Source organism: Pogona vitticeps, chromosome 1 (genome assembly GCF_051106095.1).
Source record: "Pogona vitticeps strain Pit_001003342236 chromosome 1, PviZW2.1, whole genome shotgun sequence".
Lineage (NCBI taxonomy): Eukaryota > Metazoa > Chordata > Lepidosauria > Squamata > Agamidae > Pogona > Pogona vitticeps.
Genome location: NC_135783.1, coordinates 46,183,524 through 46,203,278, shown reverse-complemented (window position 1 = coordinate 46,203,278; position 19,755 = coordinate 46,183,524). Strand labels below are relative to the sequence as shown.

Sequence of the window (19,755 nt, the reverse complement as noted above, 5' to 3'; positions counted from 1 at the left end):
CCTTGATTTGATCAAACAAAATTGGGAGCAGATCACCCAGGATGACCCACAAGACGTTGTGACATACATAGACACCTTGATGAATGACCTAAAGAGAAACCTAGAGCTGGCAGCAGAAAACCTGCAAGCTCAGAAGGTCAGACAGAAAACATGGTATGACCACAAAGCTAGAGAGAGGCACTTTGACCCAGGGGAGGAAGTGCTTTGGCTTAGGCCCTGCAGAGAGAACAAACTGCAGCTCAAATGGGCAGGACCATATAGGGTCATTTCCAAGATGTCAGACCTGAACTACCTTATAGAGCAGGAGGAGAACCAAGCAAGGAGGGTGGTTCATGTGAATGCCCTAAAACCCTACTACAGAGGGGAACAGAGGGTTTTATTTGCGATAAAAGCAGCTGAGAGTGAGGAAGCTGAATTACCCTTCTGGGAGGGTAGAGGGGAAGTAAAATACAACCCAGAGGAGGTAAAGATCAGTCCTGCACTCACCCAAGACCAGCAGCAAGAACTAAAAATGCTGCTCATTAAATATCAACAGGTGTTTTCCAACAAGCCGGGGATAGTGAAGGGAGTGATGCATCGGATCCACACAGGGGATGCACCCCCGCAGGCAGTATCCCCATACCGAGTAACGGGACCCTATAGGGACAAGGTGCGGAAGGAGCTGGACGAGATGCTTAGGGAGAACATAATCGTCCCCTCTTCTAGTCCTTGGTCCTCTCCGATAGTCCTAGTGGACAAGCCTGATGGGAGCATTAGGTTCTGTGTAGATTACAGGAAATTAAACCGCGTAACCACTCCTGATGCCTACCCAATGCCCAGGCTAGACAACCTGATTGAAACCATAGGGGGTTGTCGGTTCATCTCATCACTGGACCTGGTGAAGGGATATTGGCAATTAAGAATTGATCCCAGGGATCAAGAAAAGACCGCCTTTTGCAGCCCTTTTGGTCTCTATGAGTTTTGAGTCCTGAGCTTTGGTCTCAGAAATGCACCAGCCACATTCCAAAGGCTGATGGACCAGACCTTGGCAGGGCTCAGTGACTTTACTGTGGCCTACATTGACGACATAGGGATCTTCAGTAATACCTGGGAAGATCACCTGAAACACCTGGAGTTAGTGCTGCAGAGGTTAAGTGCAGCAGGGCTAACAGTAAAGGCGAGCAAGTGTCAGCTGGGTAGCCCAGAAATAAAATACTTGGGTCACATGGTAGGGGGAGGAGTGATAAAACCCCTAGAGGCTAAGATAGAAGCAGTTCGTGATTGGCCCAGACCCAACACCAAGAAAAAAGTCAAATCATTTCTTGGGTTGGTGGGCTACTACAGAAAGTTCATCCCGAGGTTTAGCGAGATTGCGGCTCCGCTGACCGATCTGACGAGGAAGAAGGCTGATGACCGCATCCCGTGGACCAGCGACTGTGAGGAGGCGTTCCGGAGGTTGAAGGAGGCGCTCATCAACTATCCAGTGCTGCGTGCTCCAGACTTCGACCGGGAGTTCATCATCTACACCGAGGCGTCTAACAGCGGGGTAGGAGCAGTTCTTTGCCAGGAGGATGAGAATGGTGACCAGCATCCAGTGTCCTACCTGAGTAGGAAACTCCAGAAAGGTGAGAGACATTTGGCAACCGTGGAAAAGGAGTGCCTGGCCATAGTCTACGCGATCCAGAAGGCCAAGCCTTACATCTGGGGAAGACATTTTATTCTGTGCACTGACCATTCACCACTGCAATGGTTAAAGACAATGAAAACCCACAATAGTAAACTTATGAGGTGGGCTTTAAACCTGCAAGACTATGACTTTGAAGTGAAGGTGGTCAGAGGGTCAGTGAACTGTGTTGCTGACGCCTTGTCAAGAAGACCTGAAGAATGAAGACGGCGAAAGAAACATGGACTATGTATATATTTTGATGACAAAAAGTCGAATGTGTCTGTTTATTAAACATGTTGGTTTGTATGAATAAAGGTAACTTGATGTATTGTTAATGGTAAATGTGTAAATGCCTAATAGAGTGTAAGTATAAGTAAGTATGGTATTGTATGTTATTATATGACTGTTTTTGTTTGTTTTGGGTCCAGGTTGTTTTTTGGTGAAAAGCACCTTAGCTTTCCCCCTACAAAACAACTTATAAAGAGGGGAGGTGTTACATACAGCACTGATGTTACCTGTCTGTCATGGGTCTGGAGGGAAAGTTCCATCCTATGGGGAGTGGAAGGCGGGACATCAGGAGGAGGGGCTGTACTATATATATATGTGGAGCCTGTGTGGTGAAGTTAGAAGAAGCTGGAGGAGAAGCTGAGAGAAGAAGCTTGAGTGGGAGTCTGTGTGTCAGACAGGGTACTACTGTGTGTCAGTCAGTACCAACCTGATAGGTTCAGGTGTTTGTATGGTTAGCCAGAACTGATAGGTTCAGGGTCTGTGCTTCAAGTCAAGTGTTCTGTGTGAACCAAACTGTGTGTATGTATGATTGAGACTAAGCCACGTTACTGTATCTTATTCACTTGATCCTTTTATTTTTCCCTGTGTGTTGTTTAAATAAACCTTATTCCTTTATTTGTTAAAAATCCATCCCTGGTCTGTGTGACTTCTTATAGGGAATGGTTGGTGGCAGCTTAGTGAAACTGTGGCATATCCCAGTAGGTCTGGTCCATAAAGAGCTGGTCCATAAAGAAAGCTAACCGCCAAAGAATTGATGCCTTTGAATTGTGGTGTTGGAGGAGGCTCTTGAGAGTGCCCTGGACTGCAAGGAGAACAAACCTATCAACTCTAAAGGAAATCAAACCTGAGTGCTGACTGGAAGGATAGATCCTGAAGCTGAGGCTCCAATACTTTGGCCATCTCATGAGAAGAGAAGACTCCTTGGAAAAGACGTTGATGTTGGGAAAGTGTGAAGGCAAGAGGAGAAGGGGACGACAGAGGATGAGATGGTTGGACAATGTCATCGAAGCAACCAACATGAATTTGACACAACTACAGGAGGCAGTGGAAGACAGGAGGGCCTGGCATGCTCTGGTCCATGGGGTCACGAAGAGTCAGACATGACTAAACGACAACAAGTGCAGTAAGCCACATTAAAGTAGGCCCATTGAGTCAGTAGGGATTTGGTGAGTTAATTTCTCTAAATTTTAAATGGGCCTATCTTAAGTTTTGAATTATTTTAGCAACAGTAAGGATTAAAGCTGTACTTTTGCGAAGTGGTTTGGTGTGGTCTTGTGACGTGTGCCATGACGTCACCTGCCTGTCTTGGCTAAGGCTGGAGTTTCCTGGCCTATGGCAGGGCAGGAGGTGGGTCTTAAAGGGGTGGAGTTTGTGTATATAAGGGGGGTGTGCAAAGAGGGAAAAGGTTGTTGTTGGGGAATTAGAGAATGAGAGGGTTAGATATAGGTTAGGTAACTTAGTGTCAAGTAATAAAGAACTGTGCAGGGTTAAGGTCTGAGAAATATAGTCTGACAAGTGATTCATTTACCCAGTGATTTCCTTTTTATTTTTGTACTCAATAAATCATCCTTTTTATTTTAAATCCATACATAGTCTGAAGTGTCAGGTTTATGTGTGGTTGGTGGCAGCGAAGTACTGTGTGTGTGTGTGAAGGATCGTGACCTGTCATCTCTTGTGGTGACGTAGAAGGAGGTGGCAGTCGCGACAGGTCTATTTCCCAGTGATCACATGATGCATGGGGAAACTGTTCCAGCCCAATTCTGATTTGTGACCAAGCTGGAAATTTCTGTCCTGAGCTATGTGGCTTCTACTTTTGGGGGTCGGCCTAGAGTGAATCGCTGGTAGATGGAAGGATCACTTTATGGAAGATTGTTCCTGTAAAAGTGACCCTTTCCAGTGCGATGAAGAGCAAGCCTTTGCAGCCATCTGATCACCCCAAGATGCAACTGGAGTAAGCCCATTTAATTCTATACTACAATAAGCAAGAAAATTTTAGCCATTATTTACTCAAACTTAAACCTAACTTCTAGCCTAAGCTATACCCATTGAATCAACTGCTAAATAAGAAGTCAACACTTATCCAAACGCCACTGATTCAAGGGATCTACTGTAATGGGGACCACCAACTGGAATGAGGCCTAGTTACAGTGTATGTGTGTTTGTGTGTGTACGTGATACCAGTTTAAATACACACACAATATTTAAAGAGTAATCCTTTAGTAATGCATAATGTAGTGCTTTTTAATTTCTTTCTTATGCAAATCATAACAATAACCAAAACACTTTCAAAATGAATCCTCAAAGCAATGTTTTAGAAGTAACAAATATACCTTACTCATTGTGTTAAAAAGTTCTAACTCTAGTCATTACATTTTTAAAAAAATAAATAATAAAATAAAAGTGCTCTGTTATTCCAAAAGTGACAGGTTACACCCAAGCTATTCCTATAGGTGGAATTGCTACTCAAGAAGAGAACAGTCCACTGTGATGATATAATATCATTATTATCTATCTACCACAATCCAGACTAGTTTAGGAATCTATCTCTCTACCATAATCAGTGATTTAGGAATCTGGTTGTGGAGCCAGAGATTGTGAGTTTAATTCCCTACTTTGCCTCCTGTGAGTAAAGCCTGTCTGTGTAGCCTTGGACAAGCTGCACCGTTCCAGGATGTCCTAGAAGAAGGGAACGTAAAACCACTTTTGTATATTTTCTACCTGGATACCCCTGAAAAGTGTCACCATAAGTCAGAATTGACTTATTGGCATGTGATGATGACGGTGCTAAACTAGCACACCATGCCATATACACAAACTGAGAACTAAAAACCTATATCCACTCAATACCTCAAACACATGGCACGATCCATAGTACATACAAATGAAGTCCCAAAACAGACAGTGTGCATAGATGTCACACATTTTCAAGGAATTCAGCATTTATAAAATAGGCATATTTTTCAGAAGAAGGGTTTTAAAAGTTGATCATTCTACAAATGAAGACCACCAACTGAATGTAATTTTTGAAACATTTCCACCGTCTCCATTAATTTCACACACGTAAAAGTCAAATGTTGAGACCTCAAGGTACAATGTTAGCAAGGTAGGCTGGGGCTGCCCTTTAAAATATCTAGGCAAACCTGGGTGACCCAGCTACCTCCACAAATCTCACTCCTGAATGCCAGAATTCCACCTTGACTCACAAACCAATCTTTCTCTAGATAAGTGGTCCTATTATACAAGGCAAAACTGCCATGCAATCAGGCATCCATGAAAGAGAGAAGGCCTCCAACACAGTTATAACATCTGTTGTTAACCAGTTCAAATCCTTCAACCTAAAACTAAACAAAAATTGGTGGTGTACAATATCAGTATTTACTATGAGGCTGCAAACCTTTACATTTTCATTCGGGAGAAAGCTCCAGTGAACTCCAAAGGACTTTAATCAAAATAAGCATGTATAGGATCAGGCTGCTAATTTGCTTGATTTATTAAAGCAACTGTTTTATTTCAAAGCGCAGAACATTTGGCACTGTAGAACAAGGGAACAGCGGGGACAGGAATTATATTTAGTAATTTATCAGATACATAGAGGCAGCAACACTGGAGGATAGGGATCTGTTTGGAATACAACACTTGCCTGAGGCCTTTTGTTTATGTCCTTAAATATTTTTTTTCTACAGCTATAGCAAAATATGGGCTTATATTGGGATGATAGTTTTGAGATGTGTTACATTTCTCAGATGGTAGATGAACAGATGGGTGTCTAATCAGACTGTTGGTCCATTTAGCTTACTATTTTCTTTACCAGAGACTTAGAATGTATCTTCGTTCAGATGCTGCAGGACTACACTCCCAGCATCCCTTATCAATGGCTACTCTAGCTAGGATTGATGGAAACTATAGTCCAACTGACAGAGGGCCACACATTGCCTACCCAACAGACTAATTGGCAACAGGTCTCTAGAATTTTAAACAGGAATCTCTCTCAGAACCACCTGGGAATGAGATGAATTGAACCCGCCATCTTCAGAACGTAAAATATGTTACAGAATGACAGATTATCGCAGTGTTAAACAAATGTCCAACCGATTCTACAGAAAGTGCAGCCATGTTCAACTTTTCCAAGGGTACATCCAATCGCACATTTATTTATTTATTTATTTATTTATTTATTTATTTAATTATTTATTTATTTACTTACTTACTTATTTATTTATATTTATTTATTTATTGAACTTGTATCTCACACTGATTAGTGGTAAAAACTACTCTGGGTGGTTTACACCTAAAGTGAAGCAAACAGCATAAAATAAAATATATTTTAAATCATATACTAAATCCTCACACTACAGGTCAACAAATTCATTTATTTATTTGATTTATACACCGCCCCATTAGTGCAATGTACTATGCTGGGCGGTTTACAACATAATAAAATAAAGAGGCATATAACAAAAATGTATAAAGGATCAGTGAAAGGAGTTAAAACAGTCAATTTAAACAACAACAACAGCACCAAAAGCACATTATATCTACTGTATGAGAGAGGCCAAGAGACATGATATCAAGCAGGGTCATTTTGAAAGGCCTCCCTCAAAACAGCCCACAAGTAATATAGTATATTAGTATATTTAGATATAACAAATCAACCTTCTTGCCACTACTTTTACTTTTTAATGTATTATTTATTGTTTTATAACAATGTACAACAATAAACACTGGAAAACAGAGAAAAACAAATGGAGGACATTGAATCGCAGAGACGTTAGATTTCATTGACTGTAGATAAACTGGTCATAGCAAGATTTTACAAAGATATCTATACTTAGCTTAGCCCAGTACTTCCTGCCTCTTGGCACCACCTTCAGAACCTAACTGTAGCACAATAACTTTAAAGTCAACATACTGATTCTATTCTGTATTCGTGAAAGCTTTCACGGTCGAGATCTAATGGTTGTTGTGGGTTTTTCGGGATTCTTGCCCGTGTTCTGAAGGTGGTTTTTCCTAACGTTTCGCCAGTCTCTGTGGCCGGCATCTTCAGAGGACAGCAAACTGTGCCGGCCACAGAGACTGCCGAAACGTTAGGAAAAACCACCTTCAGAACACGGCCAAGAAGCCCAAAAAAACCACAACAACCATTGATTCTTTTTTCTTTGAAAATAAAAAGCACAGAATTGCATTTCTCCTCCTCACAAGCTCAGTTTCCATGATTCAGTGAAGCCACGAAGCCAAGAGGTGAGCTTCCGTGCCATCATTTCCAGTTCTTCTCCCACTGCTTCTTTTTCTACCTATGCTGCCTTTCTTCCCCTTTCACTAGATGTTCTCGGATGGCAAACCACTATCCTTCCCTTCAGTGTCCAATATGGATGCCTTCTTTCAGGAGCAGTACTATTCCCATCCTCTTCAGTTACAATTATTCTTTGAATGCCAATAGAACCTTCTTAGATAAAATAAAGAGTGCCAAGAGAGAGAACATATTTCAAACTGAAACATGCCTCTTTAAAAATATGCAGCATCTTATAATACTAAAACATACCATGTTTCTCACTGGCTATTGCTCTAAGTGAAAGGACTAACTAAAACCTGGTCATGTTGCTGTTTGAGAAGTCAAATATCACATGGGTGTCTAGTCACAATGATCTGTTCATATGGAGGACTATAGCTCCCAGATGGAAAGCTCTGCTTGAAGAAAGTTCCAGGTTGTACCCTTGGCATCTCCAAGCAGCACTGGAACAACCTCTGCCTGAAACCTTGGAGAGCCACTGTCAGTCAATACAGAGAATAGTAACCTAGACTGATCAATGATCTGATGCAGGATAGGGCACACATTCCATCCATGTGTTTCAGGCCAGCCATAGCCATGCCTACAGCAATGAACAGTAAGGTTCTTCTTCAGGCACAGTTATGGTCAATCATTCCTTAGACCAGTGGTTCTTAACCTTGGGTCCCCAGATGTCCTTGGACTAAAAACTCCCAGAAATCCTGCTCAACCAAGCTAGTGATGAAGGCTCCTGGGAGTTTTAGTTAAAGGACATCTGGGGACCCAAGGTTGGGAAGCACTGCTGCAGACAATTAACCACACAGTTGTGCATACCTATGCTTTGACCTCCTAGTGGTGGCCCCACATGACCCAGGTAGACATATGACATGTCAGAAAAAGGAATTTTCTTCTTAAGAAGTTGGGTAGGGATATTCAGATAGAAAACTTTTAATGGTGTTTAAAGAAAGCCAGCTTTCAGTTGAATATCAGGAAAACCATCCTAACTGTTAGAGCAGTACGGCAGTGGAACCAGTTACCTCGGGAGTTGGTAAGTGCTCCAACACTGGAGGCATTCGGGAAAAACTTGGAGAATCACATGGCAGATACAGTGTATCACAGAAGTGAGTACACCCCCTCACATTTCATAAATACTTTAGTACATCTTTTCATGTGACAACACTGAAGAAATGACACTTGGCTACAATGTAAAGCAGTGAGTATATAGTATGTATAACAGTGTAAATGTGTTGTCCCCTTAAAATAACGTAACACACAGCCATTAACGTCTAAACCCCTGGCAACAAAAGTGAGTACACCCCTAAGTGACAATGTCCAAATGGGGCACAAAGTGCCAATATTTTTTGTGGCCTGTCAAGATATTTGTAATGGATCAGGTCACTATATTGTAAATTAAAGTCTTGAACATATGTAATGTACTCATGTAAGTAAAATATGTAAGAAAGATCGTATGTAAAGTGCAAGCATACACCTGTTGCTGGTTAACAGGCAGAGTTTGAGGGTTGAGTAGCCTCAGGCAGATGTTGCTGATTACAGAGGCTTTTTCTCCGTATAAAGGTAGCTCTGTGAGAGCACTACTTTACTGCTCTGGTATAGGAACAGTTATATTGCTCTGGTAAAGGAGCAGTCGTGCTGTTGTATTATACTAGGCTGTGAGTAACCAGTCACTATATATGGATATGCTGTTATGTTATCATATTATGCTGTTATGTTAAGTTGTTATGTTGAAGATAAACTGTTTAAGTTCCATGCGTAAATACAAAGTGTTTTTTCTAAACTAAGTTTGGTCTGTTTTAAGTTTTGCATCCAGAGTTAAAGGAAGAGCACTGAATTCTGTTAAGTTTCCACCAGTTCTCTCCTGGGAGCCACACTGTTTCTTGAATAAGCTTAAAACGGTTTCTGCTAGTACATGTTTATGTACACACATTCAAAGTATAGCAGATACACTCTAAACACCACTATTTTCCAGCATGGTGTTAACCCTCTTGGGCACAGAGTTCACCAGAGCTTCACCAGAGCTTCACTGGAGTCCTCTTTCATTCCTCCATGGTGACATCACAGAGCTGGTGGATGTTAGAGACCTTGCGCACCTCCACTTTCCATTTCATGATGCCCCACAGATGTTCAAGTCAATAGGGCTTAGGACTGGAGACATGCTTGGCCAGTTCATCACCTTTACCCTCAGCTTCTTTAGCAAGGCAGTGGTCATTTGGGAGGTGTGTTTGGCGTAGTTATCAAATACTAATATAATATAATATAAATATTATATTATATTATAACTTATCATTTGTTGTAAGCCGCCTAGAGTGGTCGAAATGACTAGATAGGCGGGGTATAAAAATAAATAAATAAATAAATTATATAAATATTTATATAATATATTTATAAATATTTAAATAAATATATAAATAAATAATTATTTATATAATATTATTTATATTATATAAATATAAATTATATTATAAATATAATTATACTATATAAATATAAATAATTATAGTATTATTATCCATCTGTGGCCCAGTCTCCGAAGGGAGGGGATCATGCTCTGATTGAGTATATCACAGCAAATTTGGGCATTCGTGGTTCCCTCAATGAACTGTAGCTCCACGGTGCCGGCAGCATTCATGAAGCCGCAGACCATGACACTCCCACCACCAGGCTTGACTGTAGGCACGACACACTTGTCTTTGTACTCCTTACCTGGTTGCTGCCACACACACTTGACACATTCTGAACCAAATAAGTTTATCTTGGTCTCATCAGACCAGAGGAATCATGGTTCCAGAAATCCATGTCCTTAATTTGCTTGTCTGCTGCAAACCATATGCAGGCTTTCTTGTGCATCATCTTTAGAAGAGGCTTCCTTCTGGGACAACAGCTCTGGAGACCAATTTGATTCAGTGTGTGGTGTATGGTCTGAGCACTGACAGGCTGACCCCCACCCCCACCCCCACCCCTTCAACCTCTGCAGCAATGTTGGCAGCACACATACGTCTATTTTCCAAAGCCAACCTCTGGATATGACGCTGAGCACAGGCACTCAACTTCTTTGGTCGACCATGGCCAGGCCTGTTCTGAGTGGAACCTGTCCTGTTAAACAACTGTGTGGTCTTGGCCACTGTGCTGCAGCTCAGTTTCAGGGTTTTGGCAATCTTCTTATAGCCTAGGCCATCTTTATGTAGAGCAACAATTCATTTTTTTCTATGACTGAGTTCCAGAAAAACATTTTATCCCTAGTGTGTTGGGGGTTAATATGACTGTGACGTCTACCACGTGGCTCCTGAGAGACGTAGGGCAATGTTATCACATGAAAAGATATACTAAAATATTTATGTATTCATTAATTCATAAATATAAGCAGGGGGTTGGACTTGATGGCCTTGTAGGCCCCTTCCAACTTCGTTTTTCTATGACTGAGTTCCAGAAAAACATTTTATCATACGTGTGTTGGGGGTTAATACGACCTATTACTGTCATTTCAGATGTAGGTGAGAAATACATCTTAGACTGTAATTACTTATCATCTGTTGTTCCCTGTCTTGAGAGGCAGATCACAGTGACTTCTATTTTGCAGATTCAAGAACATTTGTATGAACCAGATAAGTCCTATGAAGCATATATGTTTCTCCAATATACTGCAATATATTCTGCTGCCATTATTTTTAAAAACCATATTCTGGTTTGTAGGCCTATATACTAGGTACCATTGACTGAAAACATGAAACTATAAGTCTCACAGCCCCCATCACTGCCTTCCTCCAGTGCTTCTCAGCTAATAGCTGCCCATGAGGGATTTAGTTAGCCTCTGTCCTCTCATTAGAGCCTGAAGCCTCTAAAAGTGCATTCTGCTTGCATGGCTGCTTCAGTCAGTACTTTAATCTTTCCTCTGCTTTTTTTTTTTTTTCATTTCAGCCTCATTTATTTAGTTTGACCATACTATGGAACCTTAATGACTAACTAAGAGGACAGAAGAGAAGTGAAGAGGCAATGCTTTGGTTTGGAAAAGCAGGGGATGGTGACGGAGACAGTGTATAAGAAGAATTGGATGGTTGCATAACTATTCTGGCCATTCATGCTTCTTCCCAATTCATCTCAATACCTGTAACTTTTAAAACTACTTAACAAGTACTGAGGAAGAAAGCTGATAGAAGATGAAACAGGGAAGTTCCAATGTTCCAGTGTCCATTTGGCATGCAACCCTTAAATTCAATGCGATCATGACTTACTGGGAACAGGTAATTGCTTACTCAAGTGCAAGGCATGAGCTGGCCACTGGAAAGCCACTTATTCCTCTACTTTCCATTCCATTCATCTCTCTCTCTCTCTCTCTCTCTCCTAGTCTAGTTCCTTTGTTGATTTTAAGTAGTACAAATCTCCTCCCCTCCCAATTTGGTTGTTGGGGAAGCAGTGCAGTGACCTTGTGGCATTTCCAGACTGAGCATCATGGCCTCTCCACATGCCACCTAGGCCTTCCCTTTGCTAGTAGGAAAACCTCTCCTCTTTCATCCTCCTGGCGCTTGCAGGTGCGCGTTGGCCCATTGCACCCTCCAGATGCATGTTCTTTTCATCTCCTTGCACTAGTAAATGGCCCAGGGAGTAGATGGGATTCAGCGGGCCCAACTGTTGCCAACTCACACATGGGCATAATTATGCTCCAGGCATCTGCACAAGTTCTTGTTCTGTATTTTGGGCATTTCTCATATCCCACATTCTGAATGTACCCAGAGCCCTTCTGAACTGTCCATTTCTCCATTCTTTTTCCTGTCACTTTTGCCTCTTGAAGTTTGTTGCTAGAAGGAACAGGATATTATCTGTTACAGTGCCCTCACTGTCCAAAGGCAGTAAAGTCCAGCAAGATCACATTATTTTGCTCTTTAGGAAGACAGACAAAGCCATTATTATTACTATTCTGTGAAGCTGCATCTTTCAACACTCACAAAAATACAGTTCGAAAACTTCTCTGGAAAAAATTATGACAGGCAAATCTCAGAATTACATGATGATGAGCATATGAAACGTGCCAGTTCACCAGAGCCTAGCCTCCTGTGTTGTGAGGTGAAGTGACTTGCTTCAGGCAACACTGCCAGGAGGATAGCTGAAAGCAAGAAACATTGCCTGAACTGTGGAGCAAAATTATTTGAAGGAGGTCCCAAAAAGTATGAGCAGAGGAAGAACAGGTCTCAGGCAGGCTCTGCTCTGCCCTCTTCCAAACAGGATTTGAAATGTGTGGGATACTACGAGAGATGGGAAACATCAGGTTTTTGGACAAAAGCTCTATAAATCTCACAGACAGCATAGCATTATAGTCCAAGAGACAAACACTTCCCATCTCAGGATATTAGATCTGCCAGCTTCTCCACTCTATTTTGGAAATGCCAGCTCTTGGACAGATCTCCCTCCCTACCGCGTTGAACAAAAGAAAAATAATTTCCTTTCCTTTATTTGTTTTCCGGACAATACAACAGCCAAAATCCTGTTGCTTATCATAAACTGCTCTAGAGTAGGCCACTGAATCATTGGGAATTGGTGAGTAAACATCTCCATATGTTCCTGTGATTCAACTAGGATTACTCTAACTTTAGGATAGTAACTCACAGTTAGAGTAGGCCCATTTGAATTAATGGAATCTATGGAACATCTAAAGGACGTGGTGGTGCTACGGGTTAAACCGAAGAAGCCTTTGTGCTGCAAGGTCAGAAGACCAGCAGTCGTAAGATCAAATCCACGCAACGGAGTGAGCTCCTGTTGCTTGTCCCAGCTCCTGCCAACTTAGCAGTTTGAAAGCATGTAAAAATGCAATAAATAGGTACCACCACAGTGGGAAGGTAACAGCGTTCCGTGTCTAGTCGCGCTGGCCACGTGACCACGGAAACTGTCTTCGGACAAACGCTGGCTCCATGGCTTGGAAACAGGGATGAGCACCACGCCCTACAGTTGGACACAACTGGACTAAATGTCAAGGGAAACCTTTACCTTTTTACCTATGGAACAGTTGATCCCATTAATTCAATAGGCCTTCTCTCATGTGATATATTACACTAAGCAACAGGACCGACTTGCAGCCAAACCCATATTTACTTGGAAGTAGTCTGCACAGATTTTAGTGAAATTACTTTCAATTATTTATGGCTCTTGTATTATGTGTTAGTATGATCTGAACATGACCAGTTTAAATGACCATATTAAAATACACACATTGGCCTTACTCATGAACTTAGTAGTGTATGATAAATTTGCTGCCTAGAGTGGTCTTATAGACCAGATGGGCGGGGTACAAACCAAATAAATAAATAAATAAATAAATAAATAAATAAATAAATAAATAAATAAATATGAGTGATTTCAAGGACTATGGGGAGAATTTACATCTACCTTCTTTCAAAATTCCTTTTAAATGTTCAAAATTTATCGAGATTGAAGTCTGAGGCTAAATAATTTGGGTGGTCTATAGCTATAGATGCAAACATCAAAAGGAGAATAGCTTTTTGAAACCTTTTCCTAAACAACAGTGTTCTGCCATGTTTCCATACTTTTATAATCCTGGCTATGAAGGAGAAATCACTCATTAATTGATCTTCCACATGCTCCCTTCAACACAATCGATACGAAATAGGTTACAGGGTAGCAAATTCACATTAGATATATCTTAGAATATGCCTACATGTGAGCAGAACATGTAGGGTGTTTTTCCCCCCAGAGTAACAAGAATTTAGATGTTGTCCATCTTGAAGGACAACATACCAGGTCAACCCAAGCCATTTTGCTGCACAAAACAAAGGACACCCCATGTACAGAAGCAATCAAACTTCAAAACTGGTGAACAAACTCAGTTTATTTGTTACTTGTGGGGCAGGTAGCAAAATGCTAAGGGAAGGAAATTAGTTTGATGCATCAGGGCATGCCATTTGTTATACTCAGCTCTGTCCCCTAAAAGATCACAAATGTTTCCCTATATTTGAGGCAGCCCCTCTACCCTGCTTAATGGTAGGGTTATACTGCGATAAGAGGGAGGGCATGTGTTTTTGCTAGGTGAACTGCTCTCCCACTTTGAATGTTTTAGGCTATGTTGCTCTTTTACATTTGTAGTGTCCTCTTTCCCCTCTGCAAACATTTTATTGCCAGTGAACCCATACAGAAGAATGGCTTGTCAGTCACAGTCCCTCTCCTTCTGTGACTACTAAGGCAATGAAAGAGAATATGAGCAGAAAAGGAGGGAAGTGCTTTCTTTTCTTCCTGTACCTGATGTACGGTATTCATTGGAGGCCCCTCTTCACATCATATCATGCTCTCCAATGTGCATTTAGCCACCTCTTGGCTTTTAGCTATGGTGTTCCTAAGTAGGGAGTTTGTCTGCATGCATCATTTGCTGTGTTAGGACTGTCTCTCACCCGTGCACCTTGGGATTCCAGGAAAGGTCAGTAGCACTTCAAAGTCAGCCTCCACTGGCAGCTGTGTGATGGCCACATTGGGAAATAAGATGATGAGACTTAGCTTGGTCAAGTATTTGCTTCAAAAAGCTCTGAATTCATATCTTTGGCACAACCAAAACAACAACAAAAAAGGGTTTCACTGTTGTATAGATGCAATGCTGTTCATAACAATGAAATCAGCAAAGCATTCTGATTAATCAGGACACTGGTTATTCTTGCAAGCTAGACACTCATCGACAGCAGATGCTCACAGAAACATCTTTACTGAAAGACAAGGGAACACCTTTATGCATTACAGTCGTGCCCCGCTTAACTATTATCCCATATAACGACGAATCCACTTCACAACGATGTTTTTGCAATCGCAATTGAGATCGCAAAATGATGTTTTAATGGGTTTTTTTCGCTTTACGACGATCAAAACAGCTGATCGTTGGGTTTTCAAAATGGCCACCGGCTGCTCGAAATGGCTCCCCGCTGTTTTTAGGAGGCATTTTTCGCTTAACAGGCACCTAAAAATGGCCGCCGTATGGAGGATATTCGCTGGACGAGCAGGTATTCAGCCCACTGGAACGCACTAAATGATTTTCAATGCATTTCAGTGGGCTTTTTTATTTCGCTTGACGACGTTTTCGCTCTACAGCGATTTCGCTGGAACAAATTAATATCGTCAAGCGAGGCGCCACTGTATTGGGCATTTGGCCCAATAATGCATAAAGAGTGAAAGGAGGGTAGATAGTAATAGAGGCAGAAAGGTTACCTGTGGTCGTGGGTGCCCTGTAACCACACACTGCAGAACAAGGGTGTCACCTTCCCGAATAGTGTATACTCGTTCACTGATGTTATCTTCCTTTACAACACATGCCTGCCCAGCATGGATGATCTGGGCCTGAGCAGGAGCTATGGAGAGGGAGAGAGAAAGAGAAGAATTATGGAACTGAAGTTGTATAGAATGCATTCCTTTTCCTTACGTCATGCTCTAGCTGTCCCACCTCCCTGGTTCTTATGAACAGGAGTTCCCACAGTCCCTTAATATGGATCCTGCTGCCTGTGATTCTGTGAGTTGATGTTCAAAATGTCTAGAGGGATAACATTTTTGACCCCATTAAAACAGTCTAGAAGCATTTGAAGTTTTGAGAGAACGCTACAGCTCTCAACAGCCAAATCAAGTACTGTATTTTTCCGTGTATAAAATGATACTTTTTCCTTAAATAATTTGAGGGGGGAAAAATGAGGGTCGTTTTATGCACAGAAGGCAGCTCTTTACCACTGCCTTTTACGAAGGCACGGGGCTTTAGCAAAAAGGAAGGGGAGGTGTTGCTGCCTTTTTGCTAGCCTCCGTGCCTTCTCAAAAGGCGAGGGCATGCTGGGTCTAGCAAAAAGGAAGGGGAGCCATCTCCAGCACACCCTCGATTTTTAAGAAGGCACGAAGGTTAGCAAAAAGGATGGGGAGCAAGGGTCACTTTGACAGCCGCTTTCCTTGCCTTTTGAGAAAGCACGGGGCTTAGCAAAAAGGGAGCCCTTTGATCCCAGCTTTTTCTAATTTTGGGTTAAAAAGGGGGGGGTTGTCTTATACTTTGGGTTGTCTTATACATGAAAAAATATGGTAGATGGAGTGATGGAGTGCTACTCCTGTCCTCTGAAGATGCTGGCCACAGAGACTGGTGAAACGTTAGGAAGAACAACCTTCAGAACACGGCCAAAGAGCCTGAAAAACCCACAACAACCAATAGTTCTTCAGGTTGACATGGGAGCAAGGGAAAAGCTCTTCAAACTGGAACAAAGCATGGCTTAAATCTAGGCTGAATTTCCCACTAAAAAGCATATTGGGATAATCCTTACTATTTCTGGATCAGTGCCAAGTGAGGTACACTTGTACAACAGGCAAGGAAGCCATCCAAGCAGTTGTATAAAAATTAGTAGGTAGGTTCTTCAGAAATGAAAGACTGCATTCATTGCTACAAACTCTAAATTACATCAGATGATACATGAAATAAGATCGGAATTGCATTTTAACAACTATTCAACTTGTTCTCATAGGTGGAAATGTATGTGTGAGTAACCATTCTTCATGAATCAACCCAATAATTATTACAAAGGATCTCCTCACTTGCCTCCTTTCTCTCTTTCCAGCTCACCAGTGATTTATTGGTAGGATTACTCCCCAAGTACTATTCAAACAATGGTGGATTAATAGATTCAACGCCCTTACAATAAACACACCAGAGCTCATCACAACCCCTCCTTCTCCAGCCTTCAACATCTGCAGAGACCTCCTGCTGTTCTGTTCGCATGAACCTCTGCTGTCATTAAAAAACAAGCATGCCCGAGACAAAGTGCAAAGCTCCGTTGACGGAGCTGAGCAGATGGAAGGCCTGCCCTTCCCAGGAGGACAAGGGATTAATGTTGACTAAGTACACAAATATTGGGCAGATGAAACATTTATATAAACCTAGAAAGGGAGATTTAGGGCTTGTGAGAATAAACAACAAAGCCAAAAAATGCATAAATAAAAAGAGACACAAGGACACTGTGAAAGGGAATGGTTCCACAACATCTCTGTCACAGCATCTTATGCTTCTCTTCCAGACTTAAATATTAAGCAACCTCTCTGTCAATATTTAAATAATTCCCTTTCATGGATTCCCCACCACCTTGCTGCCTAGCTCTTATGGACAATTTATGTGGAGGGCCATTTGTGTATGGCAGCTTACCATATGGATCTGCCACTTTTAAGTGGCCCATCACAAATCGGCTTTTTATTTAGTCATCTAGTGAAACATCTCCTAGCCTCTTCGATGAGTAATACCACAGGTACAGATAGTGGGTTAAAGGAGCCTCCAAACAGGGGTTATTCACGCAGAAATGGTCTCTTGATCTTTTTTTCTTTTTGCAGTGTGTGGCTAGATTCGCTTGCTTAAGCCATCTGGTTGTTTTTACAAACCCCATTAATTGGGCAGATGCTTAATTGCAAAATACACCTTCTTTCCTATTGCTCTTTTGAATGTAGCACACAATAAATGCAAAAAACATAGGTTAAAACGCAGGCAACTAATTATGTTCCTAGACCATCCCATGAACTCAGGACAGATGAGAGCCATTTTACCAAAGACATAGCTATGATTGCTCCCAAGCGGCTCATATTCTCAATTAATTAATTCAAGGTTTGGGAAAGTAACGAAGGACAAATAAGTAATTAAAAGGTACTTCCAGACACCTACTCCCAGCACCACCACCAATAAAAAAAGCATAACAGGAAGTTTCTTGAGGATAACATGCTTCCTACTACTGCAGATTAGAGGTACCATGACTTTGATCCTATGGCTAATCCATCTAGCCTGACATTTTGCCTAAAGCAAAAATTCAAGTTGAGGAATTCCTCCTCAGGAAAAACATCACTGAAATTGTGTTGGAAGTTCAGTAAATGGTATCTCTAGAGGGGTACGTGTGTATACCATTAATAAAATATTTAAACAGTACATAACAATTAAAAAATGAAGGACATAACTGGAAGCCATTATTAGAAAAGGCTTGGGGGGAAAGCAAAGCTGGGCCCAGATTGAAAAGTCTTCAGGCCATATATAGCAAGCCATTGCCCATACAGTACCTCTCCTAACTGGAGAGGATTTGGTGTGGGCACAGCTAATTCTAGAGTGCGATGAGCCACCCAAAAAGCACTCTTTGAGCAAGATGTCTTAATAACGTCCCTGCCCACTCTGCATACTTCCTAATGAGGGAAGACACAACATAAAGTTGCCTGACTGAGCTGGCTGGAAACATTGCAAATGGTGGGGGTGTGGCCTCAGTTTTTGACATCCGGTGCAGCGATAGCTCCTTACATCATCTAGGTTTTGGAAAGCCGCATGGCAGCATCTTTTCACCACAAAAAGGCTCCCCACCCTGGAGCTAGAAACCCCCTATGCCTACTTATTTTCTTGAGAAGATTTGGCCTACAAGTGAGAAATGAAGCAGAAGATTGACTCACAGCATTCTATGTAGCCAGCACTTTGTTCAACTGCAAATACGCACTTCAGACAACTGAATAGATAATTACATACACCGTTGCTAACCATATGGCAAGTGCAGAGATCAAAAAGATGATATTAACTGGAAACAAAAGATTTAAAAACCAATTTAGGTTAAGAATGTAAAGTGAAAACTGCGGTCAAAGCAACTGGATGAAATAAACTGCCAGCAATAGATGGGATACTAGTAAAACTATTAAGACTGTTGCATTAGTTTCTCATGTAAGCACAGTTATGCTCAATATTTTCTAATAAAGGCGTTTACTATACAGTATATGAAAGAAGAAATGACAGATGATGAAGCTGGATTCAGAAGACCAAGAGGCATTAAGAGATTTTATTGCAAATATACACAGAATTTCAGAATAAAATTAGTTTGTGCTTTATACATTACAGTAAAGCCTTTGAGTGTGTAGATCACGGAAAAACCATACCTCGTCTAAAATAAATGGGTGTTCCACGATTTTACAGTATTTGATTGTCTGGCACCGACCGACCAACCGACCAACCGACCAACCGACCAACCAACCAACCAATACTCTGGACAAGAAGCTACTGTTTGCACAGAGTATGGAGAAACTGAATGGTTTCCAGTAAGCAAACATATCAGACAATGCATTTTATGCCTCTATAGGCTCAATTTATGTATATGCAGAACAGATTATAGGGAAAGCTGGATTAGTTTCAGATGAAGGAGTGAGAAGTGGTAATGAATTGAAGCAACGACTGAGGAAGGTTAAAGAAGAACATGCTAAGGCTATTTTCTGACTATAGAAGGATTACATAAATTTAATGTTGACCATGAAGAAACTGAAATGGTTAAAGATTTGCTATACCTTGGTTCAAATCATCAATCAGAATGGCAACTGCAACCAAGAAATCAGAAGTAGACTAAGACTTGGAAGGTCAGATATAAAGGAACTGGAAAAGATATACAGATGGACACCAAAGCCAAAATAATTGATAGTATGGTATTCTCAATTGCTATATGCAGATGTGAAAGTTGGACAATAAAGAAAATTGACAGGAAAGAAATGAACCAGTTTACAATGGGATGTGGGAGAGGAGCTTTACTGATACCAT

The 19,755-nt window shown here is 41.4% G+C and overlaps 1 protein-coding gene across 8 annotated transcripts in view; it reads right to left on the bottom strand.

Moving 5' to 3' along the window:
- The window catches only part of MDGA1 (MAM domain containing glycosylphosphatidylinositol anchor 1), a 379,759-nt gene that overhangs the window by 251,523 nt on the left and 108,481 nt on the right, over positions 1-19,755 (bottom strand). For all 8 annotated transcript variants that reach the window (XR_013540404.1, XR_012084138.2, XM_078383035.1 and 5 more), the window contains exon 2: positions 15,408-15,547. Coding sequence is in view for 6 of the 8 variants with exons in the window: in XM_078383035.1 (XP_078239161.1) it covers positions 15,408-15,547 (140 nt within the window). In the remaining 2 variants the exon portion in view is untranslated. The remainder of the gene's footprint in view (positions 1-15,407; positions 15,548-19,755) is intronic.